This window comes from Salmo trutta, chromosome 2, assembly GCF_901001165.1.
Source record: "Salmo trutta chromosome 2, fSalTru1.1, whole genome shotgun sequence".
NCBI classification, from domain to species: domain Eukaryota; kingdom Metazoa; phylum Chordata; class Actinopteri; order Salmoniformes; family Salmonidae; genus Salmo; species Salmo trutta.
This window is the reverse complement of record NC_042958.1, coordinates 56522142-56546237: the sequence shown is the minus strand read 5'-3', so window position 1 is coordinate 56546237 and position 24096 is coordinate 56522142. Positions and strand designations below refer to the sequence as shown.

Genomic DNA, 24096 nt, shown 5'->3' with positions numbered 1-24096 from the left:
GTACAGCACAAGTCTCAAAGAAGTTGAAAAAACTTGACATTATTGTGCCTGCAGCAGAAAACCTTTTGGGACTCAAGGATTTTACATCTGAAGACTTGCAAGGGGTACTGGCGCTGGAAGACCTGCCCTCCCAGGTTCCCCTTGAGCCTGTGTAGGGATCTGATTATTATTATTGGTAGTTCAGTTTTTTGGGGAATTCTGACTCCATCCTGCATAGTAGGTGGCGGGATGCACATTCAATTGTGTGATCGCCAATATACCATAGAAGAAGGCCCACCAATCATACGATTTTGCAAGATAAATCAGCTGTTCAAGGGTGTTAGTCTACTGTACGTAATTTGTTCGGCAATTTTACAAACGTTCAAATTATCTCCCTTAACGGGTACAGCACTATCAATGTGCGATAGATGGGCTATCCATTCCACGGTAAGCATGTGCAATGCGCAACGCACGGATTTTTCTAAACTCAGACGCTACGTTTCTCGACACTCTTGAACGAGCCCTCTGATCACGTGGTTTTTAGAGCGTTAACCAACATGGCGACTCACAGTGAGAGTTCTGAAAACACTTTGCGAAAAAGACGCGTCGAAACATCGAAGACACATTCAGATGACAACACCCCAAATAATGAAGAGGACACTTGCGAAGCAAAGAAGAAAGAATTGGTTACATTGCAAACCGGGACTTACTGGCTCACTCGAATTGTACTTCTACGTTCCATTGCTTTCATCTACTGTAAGTTCGAGTGTGATATTGTGACAATGTAGCGAGTTTTGATGCACTGGCTCCATTATAACTTAGCTTCCAGACCATTGCGTAGGCTATATTATTCTCGTCAGTTTTCATGTGTGTATTCTATGGTGGTAGTTGGAGTTAAAACCAATTTAATGTTCAAGTAGACATGGACACATTGTTCACGTTACCATTTACCAAGAAGCATAGCAATTGTTCTCCTGTCACATTCGTAAATGAACCAGACAGGTTTGTGAGTACTAGAACTCTTTATTCACCTCACACTTCCTCCACCTCTCTCCCTGTAGTCATTGCATTCACTGTTGCCTACAACCAGAACAAACAGCTGATAGGAGAGCGAGGCCTCTTGCCCTGTAAGGATTACCTTCTCAGTGTGAAGCGCTATGTGGGGGGCAAGATCGATATGTCTGCCTTCGCCTACACTCCCTCTATCCTGTGGTTCCTGGACTGGACGGACATGGATGCCAACCTGGATGGCATTGCCCTGGTGGGGATGGCACTGTCAGGCTTTGTGTTGCTGACTGGCACTGCCAACATGATCATCATGGCCATGCTGTGGGTGCTCTACCATTCTCTGGTCAGTGTGGGGCAGATCTGGTGAGTGATGGGTTGGAAAAACACCACAGGAGGTTGGTGGCACCTTAATTGGGGAGGACGGGCCCGTGGTAATGGCTGGAGCGGAATCTGTGGAACTGTATCAAATATGTCAAACACATGTGGTTGATTCCATTCCATTTGCTCCGTTCCAGCCATCATTATGAGCTGTCCTCCCTTAAGCAACCTCCACTGGTACACACACACACACACACACACACACACACACACACACACACACACACACACACACACACACACACACACACACACACACACACTGCTGTCTATGTTCCATGTGTGTGGTAGGGTGTAGTTTCCAGGGTTGTGGGAGGGGACCCAGTAGTGAGTGAGAGAACATGTTGATGGGGCCTCTGTGTTGTGGCTAGAAGATAGTTCAGTCTCAAGTCTTTGGGAGGGATAGACTGTACAACAGTGACAGACAGACAAACACATGACCGTTCTCCCTCATTCTCTCAGCTCTGTTGAAGTTCTCAGTGGCTCTGAAGAATAAGATGAAGAGGGTAGACAATTCCTGAAGATATTTTAAAAACAATTCAGCATCTGCTTCTTATGTTCTGAATGTGGATTTGGAGACTTCAAGGCCATCATGCCAACACTGATTCAGTTAGCTGATTAGTCTAAAAGGGTCATTACTGGTATGTCCCGCTTTTTAGTCCAGTGTGTTTTAATAGGAGTAAGTCGATTTATTTATCAACACTATTCAGTGTTTCATCTTTATAAACTTCTGACACATGTAATGTGATATGTACAATTGTGGGTACAGTATTGCAATTTGCGGTAAGTGCTTGGTACATAATGTAGGTTAGGCCAAGCCTCTAATCAGATCAAAATATATATTTTTATGCTGATCTATTTTATTTTTTCCTCTCCTTACAGGTATTCGTTTGGTAAGTTAACTACTTACATTCAATTACATTTGTAAGTCTACAACATCCATCTGGACCCGGTTTCCCGATAGCGATGGGACTTAGGCTTCCATGTGTTATTTTTTTTGGTGTTTTTTCTACATTGTAGAATAATAATGAAGACATCAAAACTATAAAATAACACATGGAATCATGTTGTAATCAAAAGTGTTAAACAAATTAAAATATATTTTATATTGTTCAAAGTAGCCGCCTTTGACAGCTTTGCACACTCTTGGCATTCTCTCAACCAGCATCACTTGGAATGCTTTTCCAACAGTCTTGAAGGAGTTCCCACATATGCTGAGCACTTGTTGGCTGCTTTTCCTTCACTCTGCGGTCCAACTCATCCCAAACATCTCAATTGGGTTGAGGTCAGGTGATTGTGGAGGGCAGGTCATCTGATTCAGCACTCTATCACTCCTTTTTGGTCCTAATAGCCCTTACACAGCCTGGAGGTGTGTTGGGTCATTGTCCTGTTGAAAACAAATGATAGTCTCACTAAGTGCAAACCAGATAGGATGGTGTTTCACTGCAGAATGCTGTGGTAGCTATGCTGGTTAAGTATGCCTTGAATTCTAAATATATCACAGACAGTGTCAACAGCAAAGCACCATCACACCTCCTCCTCAATGCTTCACGGTGGGAACCACACATGCGGAGATAATCTGTTCACCTACTTGTCAGACCAAAGGAGATATTTCCACAGGTCTAATATCCATTACTGGTGTTTCTTGGCCCAACCAAGTCTTTTCTTATTATTGGTGTCCTTTAGTAGTGGTTTCTTTGCAGCAATAGACCATGAAGGCCTGATTCACGCAGTCTCCTCTGAACAGTTGATGTTGATGTTTGTTACTTGAACTCCGTGTACTTGAACTCTGTAATGAATTTGTCCTCTGCAGCAGAGGTAACTCTGGGTCTTCCTTTCCTGTGGCGGTCCTCATGAGAGCAAGTTTCATCATAGTGCTTGATGGTTTTTGCGACTGCACTTGAAGAAACTTTCAAAGTTCTTGAAATGTTCCGCATTGACTGACCTTCATGTCTTAAAGTAATGATGGACTGTCATTTCTATTTGCTTATTTGAGCTGTTCTTTCCATAATATGGACTTGGTCTTTTACCAAATAGAGCTATCTTCTGTATACCAAACCCTACCTTGTCACAACACAACTGATTGGCTCAAACACATTGAGGACAGAAATTCCACAAAATAACTTTTAACAAGGCACACCTGTTCATTGAAATGCATTCTATGTGTCTACTTCATGAAGCTGGTTGAGAGAATGCGAAGAGTGTGCAAAGCTGTCATCAAGGCAAAGGGTGGCTACATTGAAGAATCTCATCTCAAATATATATTTTGATTTGTTTAACACTTTTTTTGATAACTACTTGATTACATATGTGTTATTTCATAGTTTTGATATCTTCACTATTATTCTACAATGTAGAAAATAGTACAAATAAAAACCCTTGAATGAGTAGGTGTGTCCCAACTTTTGACTTGTACCATTTATTTATTTTTATACCCCTTCTCCCCAATTTTGTGATATGCAATTGGTAGTTAGTCTTGTCCCATCATTGCAACTCCTGTACGGACTCGGGAGAGGCGAAGGTCGTGAGCCATGCGTCCTCCAAAACACGACCTTGCCAAGCCGCACTGCTTCTTGACACACTGCTTGCTTAACCCGGAAGCCAGCTGCACCAATGTGTTGGAGGAAACACTGTCCAACTGGCGATCGTGTCAGAGCGCATGCGCGCGGCCCACCACAGAAGTCACTAGAGCGCGATGGGACAAGGACTTCCTGGCCGCCCAAACCCTCCCCTAACCCGGACGACGCTGGGACAATTGTCAATACTGATAGGATTGCAAGAAAGTCAGCACTGCTCTCGGATCAGCTTTCTCCATTTGAATCTTACCTTTTTTAATAGGAATTGTTCCACAATACTGACGACAGATCGGCTCCTAGACTTAGAGATTATCTCCTATATATTATGGCTGCAAATATTGAGGCAGCTCGGCTAATGGTTATCCCATAATAGTGCACAAAATCACAGATTTGACGCAGGTAATTTTGCAAGCCAATACTAACTAAAGTTAGCGCAATGACTGGAAGTCTATTGTAAAGTGTTTGTTCTACTGGATATTATAGGTGAATGCACCAATTTGTAAGTCGCTCTGGATAAGAGCGTCTGCTAAATGACTTAAATGTAAATGTAAATGTCTATGGGTATCTGTTAGCATGGAAGGCCATGTGTTTAGCATGCTAGCAGATACCCATAGACTTCCAGTCATTGTGCTAATACTAGTTAGCAATTGCACCAGCGCTTGTTAGCAACTTTCTTCAAACTGCATACAGAGACCCCATCCCTGGGTCGTTCCTCTTTTCAGTTTGCTGCAGCTAGCAACTGGAACGAGCTGCTAAAAACACTCAAACTGGATCGTTTCATCTCCATCTCTTCATTCATAGACTCCATCATGGACACTTAGCCACATCTGTCACTATTTCGCGTGATGTATTGTGGTCTCTACCTTCTTGCCCTTTTGTGCTGTTGTCTGCCTAATATTTGTACCATGTTTTGTGCTGCTACCATGTTGTCATGATGTGTTGCTACCATGCTGTGTTTTTAATGTGTTTTTTTTAATCCCTGCCCCATCCCTGCAGGAGGCATTTAGCCAGGCCGTTATTGTAAATAAGAATTTGTTCTTAATTGACTTGCCTCGTTAAATAAAAAGAGACAAATGGTATCCACGAGTTCATCGCACTCTGGGGAACCCCGAAATATCCCTTTAAAATGAATTGATTTCAAAATGTATTTTGTTTATGCAGTCCTCTAGATATTTCAAATAAAAACGTTCTATCCTTCACTTGTTTGTAACAGTTGCAAAGACACTGGCAACTGTGAAGGCCTATTTGCAGTCAACAATTAATTCTGTTATCGGCGGTCACAGAGAAACATATAAACAGCTTGATTCTATGTTTAGCGGAGGTCTTCTGTGTATAAAGTGACGCAGAAAGGCAAAAACAGCACCTCTAACGACACATTTAGCTGTCCGACAAGTGGTCTGAGGCAGTCGGGAAATAACAAGTGGGTCTTGCGTAACAATGGTTTTGTGAAACTGCTCAGAGATTTAATGATGCTCCACGAACGTTCTAACGATGAATCAAATCAAATTCTATTGGTCACATGCACATGGTTAGCAGATGTTATTGCGAGTGTAGCGAAATGCTTGTGCTTCTAGTTCTGACAGTGCAATAATATCTATCAAGTAATCTAACAATTCCACAACTACCTTATACACACAAATGTGAAGGGATGGATTAAGAATACGTACATATAAATATATGGCCGAACGGCATAGGCTAGATGCAATAGATTGTATAAAATACAGTATATACATATGGGATGAGTAATGCAAAATATGTAAACATTATTAAAGTGGCATTATTTAAAGTGCTTAGTGATCCATTTATTAAAGTGGCCAGTGATTTCAAGTCTGAATGTAGACAGCAGCCTCTCTGATGGCCTTGCGATAGAAGCTGTTTTTTTTTTTTTTTTAACTTAGCCTTAACACGCTTTTGAGAAACCTGGACCTGAGATTTGTAACAGCCTGCTCTTTGTCACTCCACAACCTAGCCCTTATCTAACCTTCCAACAACCACTACTGAGCCCTTATCTAACCTTCCAACAACCACTACTGAGCCCTTATCTAACCTTCCAACAACCACTACTGAGCCCTTATCTAACCTTCCAACAACCACTACTGAGCCCTTATCTAACCTTCCAACAACCACTACTGAGCCCTTATCTAACCTTCCAACAACCACTACTGAGCCCTTGTTATCCCATTTGATGAAGCGATCACATTCAGCTCAGATGTGTTAATATGTTCTGGGTCATAGTCAGAGGTTTGGGATGATTACATAATCTCATCATCGCTCTGGCGGTGGTCATCAACACTCGGCTGACATGGTTTAATGCCCTTCACTAGTCTCTATTGGCCTATTGGCATAGAGATCAGAGTCAGTGTATCATGCCACCCAAAACCCCATTATCCTCAGACCTCAGTAAACATCTGGCCCTGGATGGGCCTGGCTGTATTCAAAATGTGGCTCAGAGTAGGAGCGCTGTAATAGGATCAGTTTTGCCTTTTACAGTAGATCATAATGAATATTATTATATGGACAGGGAGGACCTAATCCAAGATCAGCACTGCCCAGGGTTAGCAGATGTGGCTGCTTCAGCTTCAGCTGGTCTTTTGTTGCCTCAGCAGGATTCCTCTGTTGTCATCCCAATAACTCAATTCAATCAGACTGTTGACTCCAATCTAATCGCTGCAGGGCTGAGTTTAAATAGTTCTGGATGTAGGGCGCTAGTTCAGATAAGAGCCCAGATCAATTTGACCTCACTGATTGGTTAATGACACTTTGGAGTGAAAAACTCCAGTCGGATGTCTGTGGTCAGGCTTTGTGGTCTCTTCTTTTCTTCTCCTTTCTCGTTCCCTCGCTCATTATACAGAAGACCCGTTTATCAAGGAAATCTAACACTGTAGAGACAGTGTTAGATAAAAGAAATTAAAACAAAACCAAGAATACATTTATTTCCTCTCTTTAGTCCTAAGACTGTTCAACTACATACTGTACTCTGTGTCCCTCGATCTCTCTCTCTCTTTTTCTCGCCATCATCTTTGTCATTCTCTGTTTGCATGTCCACTGGGCGAGGGCTACAAAGACTGCCTTTGTTAAGAGGGGCGAACAGGCCAACAGCTGCACAGATCACACTGGATCTCTCTGAGGAGAGACTGGAGCAGGTGGGCCTTCACTGGGAGCCCTCTGCTGCATTCACATCAGGCCAGTCTGTGGAATTAGATCGACTGACGTGTTTGTATTATACATGGGTGCGTGGACTCACACACATCCCTGATGGCACACATACACTACCTCTGAACCTTTTCACTTTACATTTATGAACAAGCCTGCAGTGATTGGCCATCGGGACATATGCACATAGCCAGAGGAGGTTATCTGTGGTCATCATTGTAGAATGACAGATAGAGATCGTTCCAGAACAGTGATGTTTGCATAGACAGACGGATAACTGGTCCTAATTCCCTTCTACAATTACAGCAGTCCATATTTTGGTTATTCAAAGCATCCCCGGCTGCTCTTCTTGCTTTGACTGTAAGTAATGCTTCAGAATGGTGAGGGCAGCTCAGAGTATTCTTTAAAAAAACATGCAAAGTGACATGCACAAGGGGAATTAGCTTTTTTTTTGCTGCCCACTTCTTAACTCTCCCCAGTCTTAACTTTTTGACTTTCCCTACTTCATCACAGATGTGGTAACTGAGTAGCTCCCCTGATGTATGTATCCATGCACCATTCGCTTGCTGAGAGATGTGGTCACTTTTGAACTTTGCCACACTTGACCTTTAGCAATCGCCTTTTCTCTCATATATCCCATGTCTTCATCTCTCCTTAGTCGTCTCATTCCGTATCATGCTCCATCCTTACTCACACACACATGCACTGTCACTCTATATTCTCCCCACATCTGCTTGACTATTCATCATGCCCCTGTCCTTTTCCTGAAACCCCTGTCTCCTGTTCTCCCTCTCCCTGATGTCCTTTCTCTGAACGTTTGCTCTCTCTCTCTCTCTCTCTCTCTCTCTGTTTCTCCTCCCCTCTTTCTCTGTCTCTCTCTCTCTCCCCCATTTCCTCTCACTTCTCCCTCTGTCTTCAGGTTGGGAGAGTCAGTTGTTGGAGACAGGCTTCTTGGGGATCTTCCTGTGTCCTGTGTGGAGTCTGTCCCAGGTGCCCCCTCGCTGCCCCCCCTCGCTAATCTCCATCTGGACCTTCCGCTGGCTCATCGTTCGCATCATGCTTGGGGCCGTGAGTGACACACACACACACACACACATCTGTCACACTGACACCGAATTCACCTCATAGTCTGTGGAAAAGACACGGATGGAATTTTCCCGTGTTTATAAGATAAGTATTTACTGTGCTTAGACACTTCTCTATGGTCAAAACAAAACACCATCCCTAAGGAAAACACACGTTGTAAATGCAAATATGGAACCAGTCAGTCAGGCAACTTGTCTGTCTCTTTTATGGTTTAGTGGAGAGAGAACACCCAACCAAACACTGTTGTCTTTTAAAACGTGGGGGTTGGAACCTGCCACAATGCCCAAAGTGTTTTTCTATTAGGCCCATAAAGAGGACGGAGCGACGAGGGAGCTAAATGTTCATTCAGCTTACCCCAGTGCCAAGAGTATGATTGACTTTAAGTGCTTACAACTGTACAAGCCCCTCTTGTCATTTCCCCTAGACACGAAGCCATTACAACACATTTATTCAAAACAGAAACGCACTTTAGGTCCCCTCAGACCCGGCTGAGGCTTAACCAATAAGCAGCTTTTTAATCACGGGGTAATCATGATTTTTATTGTGGTCGGGGCAGCTGGGTTCCATTTTTTAAATTTTATATATATAATTGAAAGCATATCGTTTAGAAAATTGACTGAGAGCTTGATATTTGGATGACATTAGGTTAAAGTTGAAACCTTTTTAGGAAATTCTTGTCATGTCTTAAGTTCCTTAGATTTACACTGGCAGTGTAAATACAGTATAGTCCATTATAAAAGCCATGCTACATTCACTCAGTGTTTGTCATGTAAGTGTTGGTTAGACTAGGTCAGGGTAATCCATCCCTTGGTCTGTGGTTGACCACTGTTAGATTGCTATTGAGAACCGCTTAAGTGAAGGGGATGTAGCCAGTAAACTTCGAAGGGACCCTAAGGAAGAAGAAACTTTGTCCTGACTGGTTTCATGTTCGGATTCTGAAAGCATCAGTTTATAACCCAATTCAATGATTTTATTTCTCAATGTCTACTTTCTGTCTGTTTTATCCAATCTTGATTGCGTATGCTGTCAAATTATTTCAAAATTGTTGAATAACAGTGCTATTGAGGACATCACATTTTCTTCTTTGCTAATTTACTTCAGCAGATTCATCTAAACAGATTCTCTCTTTTGAGTGACTTTACAAGTCAGGCCCTTCCTCACATGTTAAAAATATCCCTTCTGGCAGCACACTTCTTTCTCTTACCCTGTTCCTCAATGGTTCCTCTGCTTTTGTGTCCTAAGCTATGTGTGTGTGTGCGTACACACCTCCTTTCATTATCCAGGCTGTTAGCATCAGTGGGTAAGTCCAGGCAGTTTGCTAAGTGGTGCTAATGGGATCTGATTCACAGGGCAGTGTCAGCGTTTAAGCTGTGAAATACAATCATGGTAATCAGGGTGCTGGTGTGGTGCCCCATGATTGGGTGTGGTAGAGGTTGGACCTGGCCAGTAAACTAGCTGTCTCACAGCCTTTGCACGAGGTATCACATCTCACACTCCTGCAGGAGGAACGGTAGGCCTAGTAGAAAGAGTGCACCAGGCAATGATGGAGAGCATCTCCCCCATGCTCCTGTTTTTTGAAGAAGTCCAGTAAAACCATAATACAGTAAAGTGCTTGTCTGGTTGGACTGTTCCATTCTCCTTCGGGGTGATCACTTTTTCGAGGAAGTGTCTCCTGCAGGCTGTTTGTTGGTTTGGCCCGTATCCATGTCGTTGGGTTGTTGATGAGTTTTGAGGTTGGCCCTGGCCCCAATTGGCCTCGGAGTTCTCTATTGTCTCGAAGATTGTTGATGGGACTTGGGACATTGTTGGTAGGGGGAGCTACGCATAAAACAATCATTGTTTTCCAGTATTGGGAATTACCGAGGGTGAGAGGTCAACGTAGCATAAAAATGACACAGAATAAAAGACTCACTGTAATGTAGTTGATTGCATCCTGCGGAGAAACATGTTCATGTTTGAAGGTTTCTGGGAGTGTTTAACGCCTTCCTGTTTAGGTTGGCAGGGGCATCGAGGTGTACCTTTAGGCAGCTGGCAGGGGTGTTCGAGTTTAGGACGTCCCTTGGCCCCTCTCTCTGGTCAAGCCCAAGGCCACGTCACTGTTTCATTTACTGTAGTCAGAATGAACCCCTGACGCCAAATGAAAGTTCTCTCTTTTGGGGGGAGAGAAAAATATACTACATGTAAGTATATAGGCTTTTTCCCTTTGTAGGGAAATGGATGCTGGCTTGATCCAGTGTGCAACTGGTTACTGACTGTCTTTGGATGCCAATGGCTGCCAGTGGGAGAAAGCAGTGTCATTGGGTGTTGGTTGTTTCTGTGGTTCTTACACTGATGATTGGTTATCACTGAGTGAATTCCATTTTTAGGAAGTATCATCACTGTAGGAAGCATAGTAAAAGAAAATCGAAACCAAACCCCTATCCCATTCGTCTTTCTCGTATGTGACAGTTATCAGCCGTACAGTACATACATTAGCGTATCTTGTCGTCTAGCAGGGAGTCTCTGTTTTTACGACTGTCCCGGGTCGACCTGCTTTTTCTAGGTCTGGGTAGTGCTAATGACATCCTCAGGGCCTGCTTACCTCAGCCTGCCCAGCCTCTCTCTCTCTCTCTCTCTCTCTCTCTCTCTCTACTCAGTCCCTGACTTACAGCCGTCCAAACCAGCAACGACATTTTCACCGCTCACTCTCCTTGCCACCATACCCTACTTTTATTGTCGGGAGTCTGCATAAATCTCTGCGCGGCACCCAAACAGGAAATAGACGGACTTGCTCGCTGTCGTTTGCACATTTGCGAAGGACTCCAGCCAACGTGCACCTGGAGTTCTGTGGTTCGGTGTGGATGGATGGAGCCCAGTGCTGTGGAACAAAACGCTCAAATGGTGTTTTATTGGAGTCGCATGCATCGACTCAATTTGTCATGGCCAGGATTTTCTTTTAATGGTGGCTGACAAATTTCATGGGATAATGGCTGCCTGCACCCAACCACTCACTGTTTCTATGCCTGTTGACAAAGTAGAACTATTCTCATATTTTCTGTTGTGGTGTTAACAACACAAAGCACTACTTCAGTGACAACTGAATATCGTTAAAGGCCTTTCCGTTAAACGATTGTCAAAATGGCCTCCCTAATAACGCTGCAGTCGAACCACCTAGGTTCTCTAGGGAATGGGAAACTGGCCTACTCCATGGTCAGAATATGGGACAATGGGAATTGATCATCCTCATGACTGAATAGTATTATAGTCAACACCCAATGATTTATAAGCAGAATCTAATGCCCTGATAACCCCAATGTGGCCTAACAAAGTCAGAGTTATTGTGTATTCCGTGCCCCATGATAAACAATGTGTCAGTAATATGTCCTGGTTGCACATTCTCACAGAGCATCAATGCTGATTTAGTTGTCTAAATAAGAGATTTTCGAGGTGAGTTTGCATGTGTCCTTGCTGCTTCTTCTGGAGTTGAAGTCTCAGTGCTTTTTATTGAATAGTCTTCTCAGAAGAAATAAGGATTTAAGCGCTTGTCCTGTTGTAGTTGATTATACGTGGCCAAGACAGACTAGTGCTTTAAGCTGTTGTATACATTTTGATTCTGGGTTTTTCCCCCTCTACACATGTGTCATATGAAGTTTCTTTCCCATGCTCTTTCATTTCAAAGGGCCATTTTGATATAATTTCCTGCAGAAATCATAATACCTTATCGAACATTACGGTTTGCCAATCCAAGGCCGTCTTCCAGTCTGTGTCATTTAACCCCTGGCTTAAACTGCAGTTGATGTTGCATAACAGTGAGTTATTACCCCCTAAGAACTGTTAATATTCTCCAAGCCTTTAATTCTTCTCTTTTGGCTCTGTGTTGGAGGAATAGAGCACAGAACAACACTATTATTCATGTACACCAGAAGCACATCTGCTTGCACTTACATAGAATATTCCTAATGGCCCTCCGTCGCTGCAGGTAGTAAACAATCCTGTTTGAAATGGCATTAGGACAGCAGGCGGGTGGCACAAGCAGACAACTACATTTATCCTGGTTAAGTTTATAGCCCAGCTGATAGGTGGAGGCTGAGGGGGGATAATTTTCAAATGAATGGAATCACATTTTTCAAGAGAAAGTACATTCCCGGCGTGCTTATTAGATTATCTGTAATGTTGTAGATGCAAGAATGCTCGCTGATAAATAGCAAAAGTAACCCATGAATTAGGCGTCCACCGTCAGAGAGCGCATCTACCCGTCCCTCCAAACCTCTATCCCTGCTCCCCCAGGGATATATCAGCCTGCAATATAGACCCTTACTTTCACCAATCAGCATCTATTGCATTAGTGGAGAGGGACAGAGACCTTAAGGACTGGTCTGTGTGGTGCATGAGAGCATTGAGGAGAGAACCTATGCATGAGCTCTGACTGAGATGTGTGTGTGTGTGTGTGTGGCTGCAGGCACTGGTAACTGCATTGGTTCATAGGTTTGTGCAAAGAGCAGATAGAGGTGTGGCTTTGAGTTCTCTGGGGCATCCAAAGAGGAAACGCAAGTTGGAAAACGAGTAAAGACTACTTCTCCCCCTTGACTGTTTTCGGAGTCGGCCGTAATGTTCTGAAGCTCATTTGAATGTAATGGATCGCTAACCAGCTTTTAATTCCATTTTTCCCGCTCGTCTTTTATCAGTGCTGCTTTTTATTTCCTAGAATTGGAGATTAAATCCGAGCCAGATAGCTTAGTCACAGCCCACATCAGCTGTTGTCCTTCCTCATTTTTCTCTTAATTTTGTTCATGCTTCGTTTAATATGATTACGCACATTAAATCCAGCTTCATATCCGTCAATGCATCCCTCTCTCGCTCAACAGAAATCCCTCGCTCTCTCGGGTCATTCAGTTGCTTTAGTAGAGTCAGAGAACTTGAATACTCATTTTTACATTTTAGTCATTTAGCTGACGCTGTTATCCAGAGCGACTTACATTAAGTAGTGAGAGCATACTTTTTCATACTGGTGCCCCGTGGGAATCGAACCCACAGTCCTGGTGTTGCAAGCGCCATGCTCTACCAACTGACCAACACGGGACACGAAACCAGTCGTACGAAACCAGCTGCACAATCTCAGACGTGGAAGTTTGTCAGCTTGTCTCTGGTCTTCCTGTCTCTATTGTTTTGTTTGTGAATATCATGGAGGCCTAACATATCTCCTATCTATCTCTATCTCTATACACACACACAGTGCTTTTGGAAAGTATTCAGACCCCTTGAGTTTTTCCACATTTTGTTACGTTACAGCCTTATTCTAAAATTGATTAAATAAAACAAATCTTTATATCAATCTACACATAATACCCCATAATGGCAAAGCTAAACAGGTTTTTAGACATTTTTCAAAGTTATTAAACATAAAATAAACTAAAATATCTTATTTAGATAAGTATTCAGACCCTTTGCTATGAGACTTGAAATTGAGCTCAGGTGGATCCTTTTTCCGGTGATCATTCTTGAGATGTTTCTACAACCTGATTGGAGTCCATCTGTGGTAAATTCAATTGATTGGACATGATTTGGGAAGGCACACACCTGTCTATATAAGGTCTCACAGTTGACAGTGCATGTCAGAGCAAAAACCAAGCCATGAGGTTGAAGGAGTTGTCCATAGAGCTCCGAGACATGATTGTGTCGAGGCACAGATTTGGGGAAGGGTACCAAAACATTTCTGCAGAATTGAAGGTCCTCAAGAACAAAGTGGCCTCCATCATTCTTAAATGGAAGTCTGGAACCACCAAAACTCTTCCTAGAGCTGGCCAAACTGAGCAATCGGGGGAGAAGGGCCTTGTTCAGGGAGGTGACCAAGAACCCGATGGTCACTCTGACAGAGCTCCAGAGTTCCTCTGTGGAGATGGTTGTCCTTCTGGTAGGTTCTCCCATCTCTGCAGCACTCCACCAATCAGGCCTTTATGGTAGAGTGGCCAGACGGAAGCCATTCCTCAGTAAAATGCACAGGACAGCCTGCTTGGAGTTTGCCAAAAGGCACCTAAAGACTCTCAGACTATGAGAATACACGATTCTCTGGTCTGATGAAACCAAGATTGAACTCTTTGGCCTGAATGCCAAGTGTCACATCTGGGGGAAACCTTGCACCGTCCTTATTGTGAAGCATGGTGGTGGCAGCATCATGCTGTGGGGATGTTTTTCAGTCAAGATCGAGGGAAAGATGAATGGAGCAAAGTACAGAGTGATCCTTGATGAAAACCTGCTCCAGAGCGCTCAGGACCTCAGACTGGGGCGAAGGTTCACCTTCCAACAGGACAACGACCCTAAGCACACAGCCAAGACAACGCAGGAGTGGCTTCGGGACAAGTCTCTGAATGTCCCTGAGTTGCCCAGCCAGAGCCTGGATTTGAACCTGAATGAACATCTCTGGAGAGACCTGAAAATGGCTGTGCAGCAATGCTCCCTATCCAACCTGACAGAGCTTGAGAGGATCTGCAGAGACGAATGGGTGAAATTTCCCAAATACAGGTGTGCCAAGCTTGTAGTGTCATACCCAAAAAGACTCAAGGTTGTAATCGCTGCCAAAGGTGCTTCAACAAAGTACTGAGTAAAGAGTCTGAATACTTATGTAAATGTCGTTTTTCACGGGTTTGTTTTTTAAAAATTGGCAAATGTTTCTAAAAACCTGTTTTTGCTTTGTCATTATGGGGTATTGTGTGTGTAGATTGAGGGGGGGAAACAATTTTAAGCCATTTTAGAATAAGGCTGTAACGTAACAAAATGTGGAAAAAGTCATTGAGGTCTGAATACTTTCCGAATGCACTGTATATTATTAATTTTGACTGACATGTAGGGGCAACTTCACCGTGTGCCTTAACACTAGGCTTAGAACGAAGAGTGGTAGATTAGAAACGACTACAGACCCACAGAGCTGCTACTAGGAGCTGTTCAAGTGGACAAGACACAGCGCCACAGTATTTAATGCCCAGTAGAGTTACCATAGACGGACTGAGCTCCTCTATGGCCTTGTCTTCATCTAGCCAGCGACATACACACACACACACACACACACACACACTGTCATGGTGTGACCTGTGATGTAAAGTTCCATTGTACCTCAACAGACGCATAGAGGAATGCATGAAAGTGGAAATTTAATTAGTGCAATAAAATCTTCCTCTCCTCTTTGCAATACAACAAACGTTCTCTTCATTTGTACAGGGAGACAATACTGCAACTTATAAGAGGCTTGAATGGAGACAGTTTATTCAATCACAACAAATAGATTTCTGCCTGGGCTGTATATAAATGTTTATTCTGCCAGAATTGACGAGCAGAAAGAGCCTTTATGCAACAGGTTGTTTTACATGATACTTGTTTGAGTGCCTCTGTGTGAATAGCTATGCTCTCACCATTAGCTAGCCATTGGCGCTTCAGAGTTAACCGCTAACCGCTAGCTTGCTAGTGCTAGCTAGGTACCAACACAAGTAATATGCTGCTTTGGCCATCGTGAGGGAGATTGGTTGAATATGGAGTCTTATCTAATGTACATACAAACTGTATCATACCAACCCACATCTTGCAATCATTCAGAATTGGTTGTGATTGTTAGCACACCTTCCTACTGTCATGGTTCATATTGAATGATCACTGATTATATGCTGTATTGACATGGTAGTAGGCCTGAAGTTTTTGTTTCATGGTAATTTAGAGGATGTTAAATTAGATACAGACCGATCCAATACAAAATCTACTGATTTTAATACAGAATGTTGGTCAATTGGCGCAGGACATGTCATTGCTGTATGTCTCAATGATATGCTCTCCACAAACTAACACACCTGGACAGAACCACTGGCCAGGGGGATGGTAAAGATGGAGGGTCCCATTTTAAGTCTGCACCATAAAAATGTCACCTTGAGTTGAGATCAATGATTGACATGTCATCGTCTTCCCTGCAGGGGCTGATAAAGATCAGAGGGGACCGCTGCTGGAGGGACCTGACGTGCATGGACTACCACTACGAGGTGCGTGTGCGTTCAGTGCAACACAGTTCCCTCAATCCTTGTGAGCAGTGCTTGTTGGTATCTTGTCGTCAGGGCTTTCCCCTGGCCTGTGCTGTGTCGTGCTGAGAGATCAGGCCTTGGCACATGAGCCTTATCAATCGCCTGCTGTCCCAAACTGAGTTAAACTAATCACTTTATTATCTATCTTCCTGTGCCACACCGCTGGATCGACTGCTCCTGTCTGGCTGGCCGTGGACACACCAGTGCTTCCCCAAGCTATATATTCTCCTTAGGCAGAGCTCCCCTGGCTAAACAATAAGCTTACACATAGACTTAAAAGTTCAATTGAAACCGACTGAGGCAATGGTTTAAGTCTTGGTCCTGGATAAGAAATATGACTTTTGTTTACTTAGTGGGTGACGATATATTTCTTAGCATATGATGGGACATTGGGAGCCACTGTCTGCCACAACGGCTGCTAGACAAGCCCCATGTTGGGTTTTGTCCATAGGAAGGGAGAACACAGCTGTGTCATCTCTAGGCTATAACCCACACAGCTGGGAGATGAGACGGCGTGGAGCATTCTGTCTAATGACAGAGACCAGGAATACACCACGTCTCCCTGGAGTCTGACTGACTATGGCTTTTTATGGCCTTGAAAAAGTCCCTGAACGGTCTACTGTCCTTAGGCTGGACTGTACTGATGCATACATACTGTACTGACATGCTCTGTCTGGGTAGAACTTACTCTCAGATCAGCTTCCCCTCACCAAATCCCTAACCTTAACCATCAAGGGGAGGACACATTAAACTGACCTTGGATCAATGTTCAGGGGCGACTTCATCCTACTATTGACACCAGGAATCTCTCTTCCTTGTATAGTAGGTTTTCACTGTACATGTTTTAACATATGACAAACCCATGCTTAGTCTGTTAGCCCTGGCCAGCACTGCTTCTCTTTGCTCTGTTCGCCTGCTGGGTGGATTTCCCATTAAATGGGAAACATGGTTATTTTCTTTGGTCGATACGACTCCTCATTAATTTCTTTATGCCCGCCATTTTAAGAGCCTGCCTTTTAGCAAGTTATAGGCCATAAAGAGTCATGATGATATAAGGAGGAGACCAGTTGAACTGATTTGAGGTTGATTAGAGTTAACTGTGTGTTCAATGGCCTAATTTGCTACCTTATAAGGGGGACAGACAGGGTGGGTGAAACATTGAACAGACATTAAAATGTCTAACTGGTCAAGCATGGCTTCAAATTCGTGGCCACGATTTTCAGATTTCTCTTCCTTATTTGTGGGTTAGTGTTTGTTTTTGTGTGTTTGTTTGTGTGTTTTTAAGTGGGTAAGTGTGTCCATGTTAATTTGTGTCATGTACCTTTTGTGTCCATGTTAATTTGTCACTAATCTACCCTATCAGTATTGTCATAATTGTTGCCTTGAAATTTTACCTCACAACACTTATGTCCAAATATGCCCGCAACCTCCCTTATTCCAGGCTGCTTCTGTCTTGGGGGTTCCTCGGTGAGAGGTGTGGAGGGATGCCTGGCACCTCATCATACCCCCTTACCACCTTCCTCTCTAAACCCTGTTAACTCAAAGGGACCTCTTGTCTGTGGACCATCACGCCTATCTGAGAGAGAGTCTGCTGAGAAACAGGGGTCTCATTCAGGCCCATTGAGCCTCCTGTTACAGATCCATCAGCCTACATTATGTCAGCTTTGTTAGGGCTTCACGTGGAGGCTAATGGGTTTCTGGCAACAGTGGTGGTCAGCCAAGGGAACCTGTATGGATCAGAGACTAAATGAACGCATTGTAGAATTTGACAAAAAGTGTTAAAAAATGATAGGAAACATTCCAATAGTGTTTGTGTTCAACCTGGATGTCCTTGTTGTTTAACCTGGGGTTATGGAAAAGCATACATGGGAGCCTGAAGACTTATATCCCCATCTAAACATTGACCTGCCAGCTCCTAACCTGTCAACACCCCCAGGGGTAAAGCGGATTTACATTTCAACCCCCCCACCACCCACCCTACCCCCTCTACCGGAAGCCAAGGGCGCCAGGTAAGGTTTGCCTGCCCCCCTTTGACGCTGACACACTGCTCCCTTTCAGCCTCCAATCTCTCAAAACTCACGGCAGGGCCACACAGCGCAATGCATCATGGGTAAGAAGACTGCAGAAGCTATGTGAGGCTGGCTGAGGGGGGTTGGTGGGTGTTTCGTTTTCTGTTAGTTTGTTTGCTGTTTGCATACTGGGTATGTTTGGTTATCTGAGGTTGCAGGCTCGGTGCCCTAGGCTGTCTGGGGGTGTGGTGTCTCTCTCTCACACACACTCTCTCTCACGCGCCAGCCCTGTCTGGTTCTGCACTGAAAGAGCTCTCTCAGGACATTTCTAAAATAGGCAGTAGCTTTACTTAGCTCTGGAAACCTTCCTGAAGGTGTGGCGTTATAATTGTACACTGTTTCCCCACGCCATTCTGTCCCATGGTTTTATGCCAAAACAATGAGGGGTATTTTTTTTATTTTTTTTATAGCTATTTTACATTTAAGATCAGCTACATTTCATGTTTGGCACAAGGTGTCATTTGGGCAGTCATTGTAGCCAGTGGGAAAGCTGGTGGGGATGTTAAGTTATACAGTATCTCACAGCCATTCATCGCCATGCAAATGCAGTCATTGGAGTGACACCATGTAAATCCATGCAAACATAGTCATTCAGAGTTATCTGTGACGAGCTGTGCTTTCATTAGCTTAGCCCTACCATTACATGCAAAAACACACCTTAACACTCATGCTACGGCAATGACTTATCTTTCGTTTGCCTCTTTCTATCCCTCTGTCATTGCTCATATTTGAGTATCGATATGGTTCTTTTGAAACTAAGACAAATAGCTTTTTCCTTGACCTGGAAGTACTCATGTTGTGGTTGTCCTCTCCCTGGGTCAGTGTCTGGTCCTCTCTGGCTCGTCCCAGTTCTGTGGTTGAGACTGGAAGGATGTGGTGGGTTAGGTGGCCCCAAAATAAGGCGTGAAGGTACTGACTCCCCTCTATAATGCTATCTCTGGAGATGTACTGTTGATAACCACACAGTGCAATTCCATGGTGTGTGTGTGTGTGTGTGTGTCTGACAAAGTGCCTGCCTGTCTCCGTCTGTCTGTGTTCATTCTGTTTCCCTTTCTCCCTCCAGACTCAGCCGGTGCCAAACCCCATGTCATACTATATGCACCAATCCCCATGGTGGTTCCATCGCTTCGAGGTTCTGTCCAATCACTTCATCGAGCTCATCGTCCCTCTCTTCACCTTCCTGGGGCGACGCATGTGCATGGTCAACGGGACGCTGCAGATAGTGTTCCAGGTGAGATGACAGTAGAAAGGCTAGGATTTTGGGAGGGTAACTGATCCTAGATCTGTGCCTAAGAATACCTGGAGTAGCTCTGACGTCACATTGCCACCTAGTGGAACCATTGGTGCATGACAGCAGTTTTATGGCAACTGCAGTCATCAGTTTGAATGGAGTGTTATTCAGAGCCAGCTATAATTGAATGAATACAGGAAATCAGGACTTTCCCCGCTGCAGTATGCTGAACTATTAGCCAAAGCAGATGATCCTCATCAGTCATATCATGCTATCTTTCTGGCAGTACCTTTGGAGGAATCAAAATACTACTCCTTATCCTTTCTCCCCATCTGCTCTCTTTCCTCCTCCTCTCCTCTGTTTCTCCTCTCCTCTGTTTTTCCTCTCTCCTCCTCCCCTCTTTCTCCTCCTCTCGCCTCTGTTTCTCCTCGCCTCTTTCTCCTCTCCTCTCTTTCTCCTCCCCTCTTTCTCCTCCTCTCGCTTCTGTCTCTCCTCTCCTGTCTCTCCTCCCCTCTGTTTCTCCTCCTACCCTCTCCTCCCTCTTCTAGGTGACTCTGATAGTGAGTGGGAACCTGAGCTTCCTCAATTGGCTGACCATAGTTCCCAGTCTGGCCTGTTTTGACGATGCCTCTCTGGGATTCCTGTTCTCTTCTGGCCGAGGGGCCAAGCAAGCCGTACTGGACCTCCAGGCTGAGGAGGCAGCAGGATGGACCCCCAAACCCACCAGGGGTAACTACTAAACAGACATGATTTCTCGTAAAGGAGTTAGAGCCCACACACCATAGAAATATAATTATCTATTTCTATCTTCATTCCCTCACAACCTACACCACTCTCTGCCCCAGCCCAGACCCAACTTTACAAATGAAGAAATCGATACAGACAGGGCTAAGGTGTTGTGGGTATTATCCTGGATTTCTGGTTATTTAGTATTCTCCTGGATTTCTGGGTATTTATTTTCAGCCAGTTGGCGTTAGAGGCCCTGCGATCCTGTCTGTGTGTTTTATGATTGGGACTAATGATGGCAGGCAGAGAGAGAGAAGAAGAGGTATTACATCAGCCTTCAACATGACTACCGCTCCACTGGGTAGGCCTGACTGATGTCTCTACCAGCCGCGCTGTGTGTGTATGGATTCCCCCTTCTCACGTGCCTGGCTTAGCTTTGTGTGTGTTTACAACCCCAAAGAGCAGTCATTGAGTGGGTCCACATGAGCACCCTACCACTCCCCACCCTCCAATCCCGTCTTCAACACCCACACCTGGCTGTAGGCACATCTGGAGCGGGCTAGCAGGCTATAGGGCCTTGACAGATGGTAGACAACACCAGGGTGCTGGCAGGGGTTATTAGGCATTACTAATCACACATTACCAATGGGACTGGGTGCCTAGCAGTTGGCACATGAACATAAAGGAAAGAGTTTATGATTTGGACACGATGGGAGGAGTGTGGATTACTGCTGGGACAGCTGAGGAGAGGGAGGAGGGAATGGAACGAGAGCGAGAGACAGCTGGAGATGATGTGGAAGAGGGTGATGGAGAGAGAGGAAGAGAGAAAGTTAGAAAGTGAGGAAGGAATGCCCATGTGGTGTGTTAGAGCAGGCATAGGCTCTAGCTAATTGGTCTCCCAGGAATCGCTAATGGCTTTAGTTTTATGCTGGGTAATATATCTGCTAAGTGGCCCTAACATTCTCTACCTGCACCATGGCTGCTTTTTAGAATTTTTGGGGGGTCATAAAAGTCCATTATTTAAGTTAAACAACAGGTATAGTTCTGATGGATGGTTTTAACATGCGTGGGACTGGTTGACGGGTTGGCATTTCAATCCGAGACAGGTCGTGGGGATTTGGAGCTGTCAGCTCCTCCAGTTGTCAGTGGCTAAATGCCTCATGACCTCATAGGCTAAGCCCCTCTCTCTGGCTACTGCCAGAGGGATCTTGAGTTCCACACACACAGACAAACACACACAGGCACACACACTTCGTCTTTTTTTTCACCTCTTCTCCATCCTAGGTATGCTTTTTCGTCGAGTGGTGAATGTGGCTCTGGGCGTTCTGATTGGCTACCTGAGCGTTCCTGTAGTGCTGAACCTGCTGAGCTCCAAACAGGTGATGAACACGTCTTTTGACCCGCTCCGCATCGTCAACACCTACGGGGCCTTCGGCAGGTATCGTTCTCCTCTTCCTCTCTCATTTTATTACAACACTTTCTACATCTCTCCACTTGATCAGTCCAAACTGCCACATCCTCTCATTCTGCTCTGGTCCTCTCCTTTTCTCTACTCTCTGCCATCCTTTTTAACTTTCCCTCCCTCACCCCTAACTTTCTTTGGCTCCCTCCCTCTCTCCCTCCCCCAAAACTCTCCCTCCATTTCTCTCTCTCTCCCCTCTCCCTCCCTTCCTCTCTGTGCAGTATCACTAAGGAGCGGACTGAGGTGATTCTGCAGGGTACTCTGAATGAGGACCCTAAGGACCCAGAGGCTGTGTGGGAGGAGTACCAGTTCCTGTGTAAGCCAGGGGACCTGACCCGACGCCCCTGCCTCATCTCCCCCTACCACTACAGGCTCGACTGGCTCATGTGGTTCGCTGCCTTCCAGGTACAGTCAGAGTCCGGGACTCAGCAAAGACCTTTGATCTACAGTACCCGGCTCTAAGTTGACATATAAAAATCAGGGATTCTGTTTCATTTGTTTTACTGTTTGTTGGTTTTGTGGGAAATTCCTGCCTTGGATGTGAGCTGGCTAACTCTGCGTAAAGTCTGGACCCAGAACTACCTGCTCTGAGTAATTTCCTCTGTCAGGGCTAGCTGCCCACACTATTCTCAACTCTTGCTACAGCTCTCTCAGGTGTAATTCTGGCCAGAGACTCGGCCGTGTGGCGCGCTGTTTTATTGTCCCCTTCTCAGGGCATAGGGTTTCCTGCTGGTTTTACATCCAATCCCAGAACCAAGAAAATCCCAGTCAGACATTTTGGCAAGAGGGGGAAGGTTTATGATGTTGCAGATCAGCTCAATATCCGCTCAAAAGTTTGGAATGGTAGACTGCTTCAGATTGAGGGCTTTGTTCAATATGACAGTTGATCTTTCACTCAAATGTCAACTGTTTTTCTCTCTTATTCAGAACACCCTCTTTCTCCATGTATTTAACCCTCCTCTCTCTTTCTCCCTCTCTCCCAGACCTATGAGCAGAGTGAGTGGGTGATCCACATAGCAGGCAGACTGTTGGCCAACGACACATCAATCCTCTCACTGATGGAATACAACCCCTTCCAGGGCAGAGACAACCCCAGGTACACTTCCACTGACAAACACAGAGGAGACTGCTAGCCCTTATTTTTAAAGCTCATAAACTATGTACTCCACTACAGGGTTGTCCATAATAAAAACATAAGATGGCGTAAATCAGTTTGATACATACTGTGTGAGTTTATTTAGTACGTACATTTAATTTGTTTAAAATGGCCAGAAGTTGCCGTTAACAGCTGCATTGAAGGCGTAACCGATCTCAGCAGTGTTGTGCTGAGGCAGACTGGAAGTGGAAGGTTGTGTGTGTGTACGTGTGTCTGTGTTATAATATGTGCAAGCCTCACATTCTCTTAAAAAAAACTAAAAAAAGAATCCTTGTCCTCTAGCCTCCTCTAGTGGAATGTTTCCTCTTGATATGAAATGTCTTTGTATTCTCTCTGTCAGTCACACTAATCATTCCTCTCTCTCTTCCCCCCACCCCCCTTTCTTCCTTCCCCAGGTGGGTCCGAGGAGAACACTTCAAGTATAGGTTCACCCTGCCTGGCAGTGGTCCCCAGGGAAAATGGTGGGTGAGGAAACGTATTGGAGCCTACTTCCCCGCTGTGGATCTGGTTGCTCTCAGGGGATATTTTAAGTCCCGGAACTGGCCCCATCCTGACCTTTGACCTACTGTATGACCAATCACACTGTATTCTATGAGCGATGAATGCCTGAGAGACCGAGGTATCGCTCCCCCTTATAATTTGGGGTCAAATATGCTCTGAAAGCAAACATGTTGACATGAGAACCCTGATATCGGGAATTTGTGCCATTCTGAATTTTTTTCTCTCAATTGTTTTGTTCCTCTATGTTGCCTGTCTCCAGCATGTCATGTTGCCATTTGCACTAAAGAATGATCAATCCTTCCCGTGAATAGGGATATGCCACTCTGCCACAATAGGAGAGTTGAGGGATGACGCACAGTCCATGTTGGGCTCACATCGCAAGACAGACACTCTACACACATTGTGTCTTTTGAAAATAAAAAGTCTATTTTGGAACAAAGCTAGACTTTCTATGTATTTTTGCCTTTTGTTCGTTACGCCAAGCAGGTTGTCCAACTAATCTGGTGTTTTAAATCATCCACTGAAAGAGCCTGAGTCCTTCCCTCAAATAAAATGACTAGATTGACATTGCAGTGTTGTACTACATACAAATTCCCCTAACCGTTGTTTGTCTTTGTGTTATGGGGATCTGATAGGGATCCAATGAATAAATGCATGAAAAGGGACGGTTCTCATCAGTGGAAGAAGTGTATCTGTCATCGTGTGTGTGTGTGTGTGTGTGTGTGTGTGTGTGTG

The 24096-nt window shown here is 44.6% G+C and overlaps 1 protein-coding gene across 4 annotated transcripts; it reads left to right on the top strand.

Annotated features, from left to right (window-relative positions):
- The first annotated feature begins 482 nt into the window (after positions 1 to 482).
- lmf1 (lipase maturation factor 1) lies at positions 483 to 23802 on the top strand. Of its 4 annotated transcripts, XM_029706430.1 has the most exons (11): positions 483 to 735; positions 1041 to 1350; positions 2248 to 2258; positions 8014 to 8162; positions 16112 to 16177; positions 19349 to 19516; positions 20065 to 20245; positions 21527 to 21680; positions 21926 to 22109; positions 22688 to 22800; positions 23256 to 23802. In XM_029706430.1, the coding sequence occupies exons 1-11, from the start codon at positions 537 to 539 to the stop codon at positions 23419 to 23421; spliced, it is 1701 nt and encodes a 566-aa protein (XP_029562290.1). In that variant the 5' UTR covers positions 483 to 536; the 3' UTR covers positions 23422 to 23802. The 4 variants fall into 4 exon arrangements, with proteins under 4 accessions (XP_029562290.1, XP_029562317.1, XP_029562309.1 ...); XM_029706457.1 differs by lacking the exons at positions 483 to 735; positions 1041 to 1350; positions 2248 to 2258 and adding an exon at positions 5783 to 7084; XM_029706449.1 differs by lacking the exons at positions 483 to 735; positions 1041 to 1350; positions 2248 to 2258 and adding an exon at positions 5783 to 7171.
- Positions 23803 to 24096: the final 294 nt, after the last annotated feature.

What these genes read in the sequence shown, in the direction of transcription:
- lmf1 (XM_029706430.1), top strand. Translation starts at nt 537, where the DNA reads ATGGCGACTCACAGTGAGAGTTCTGAAAACACTTTGCGAAAAAGACGC. An exon ending in TTCGCATCATGCTTGGGGCC is followed by an intron (nt 8,163 to 16,111) that starts GTGAGTGACACA and finishes TCTTCCCTGCAG; the next exon opens with GGGCTGATAAAGATCAGAGG. An exon ending in ACCTACGGGGCCTTCGGCAG is followed by an intron (nt 21,681 to 21,925) that starts GTATCGTTCTCC and finishes CTCTCTGTGCAG; the next exon opens with TATCACTAAGGAGCGGACTG.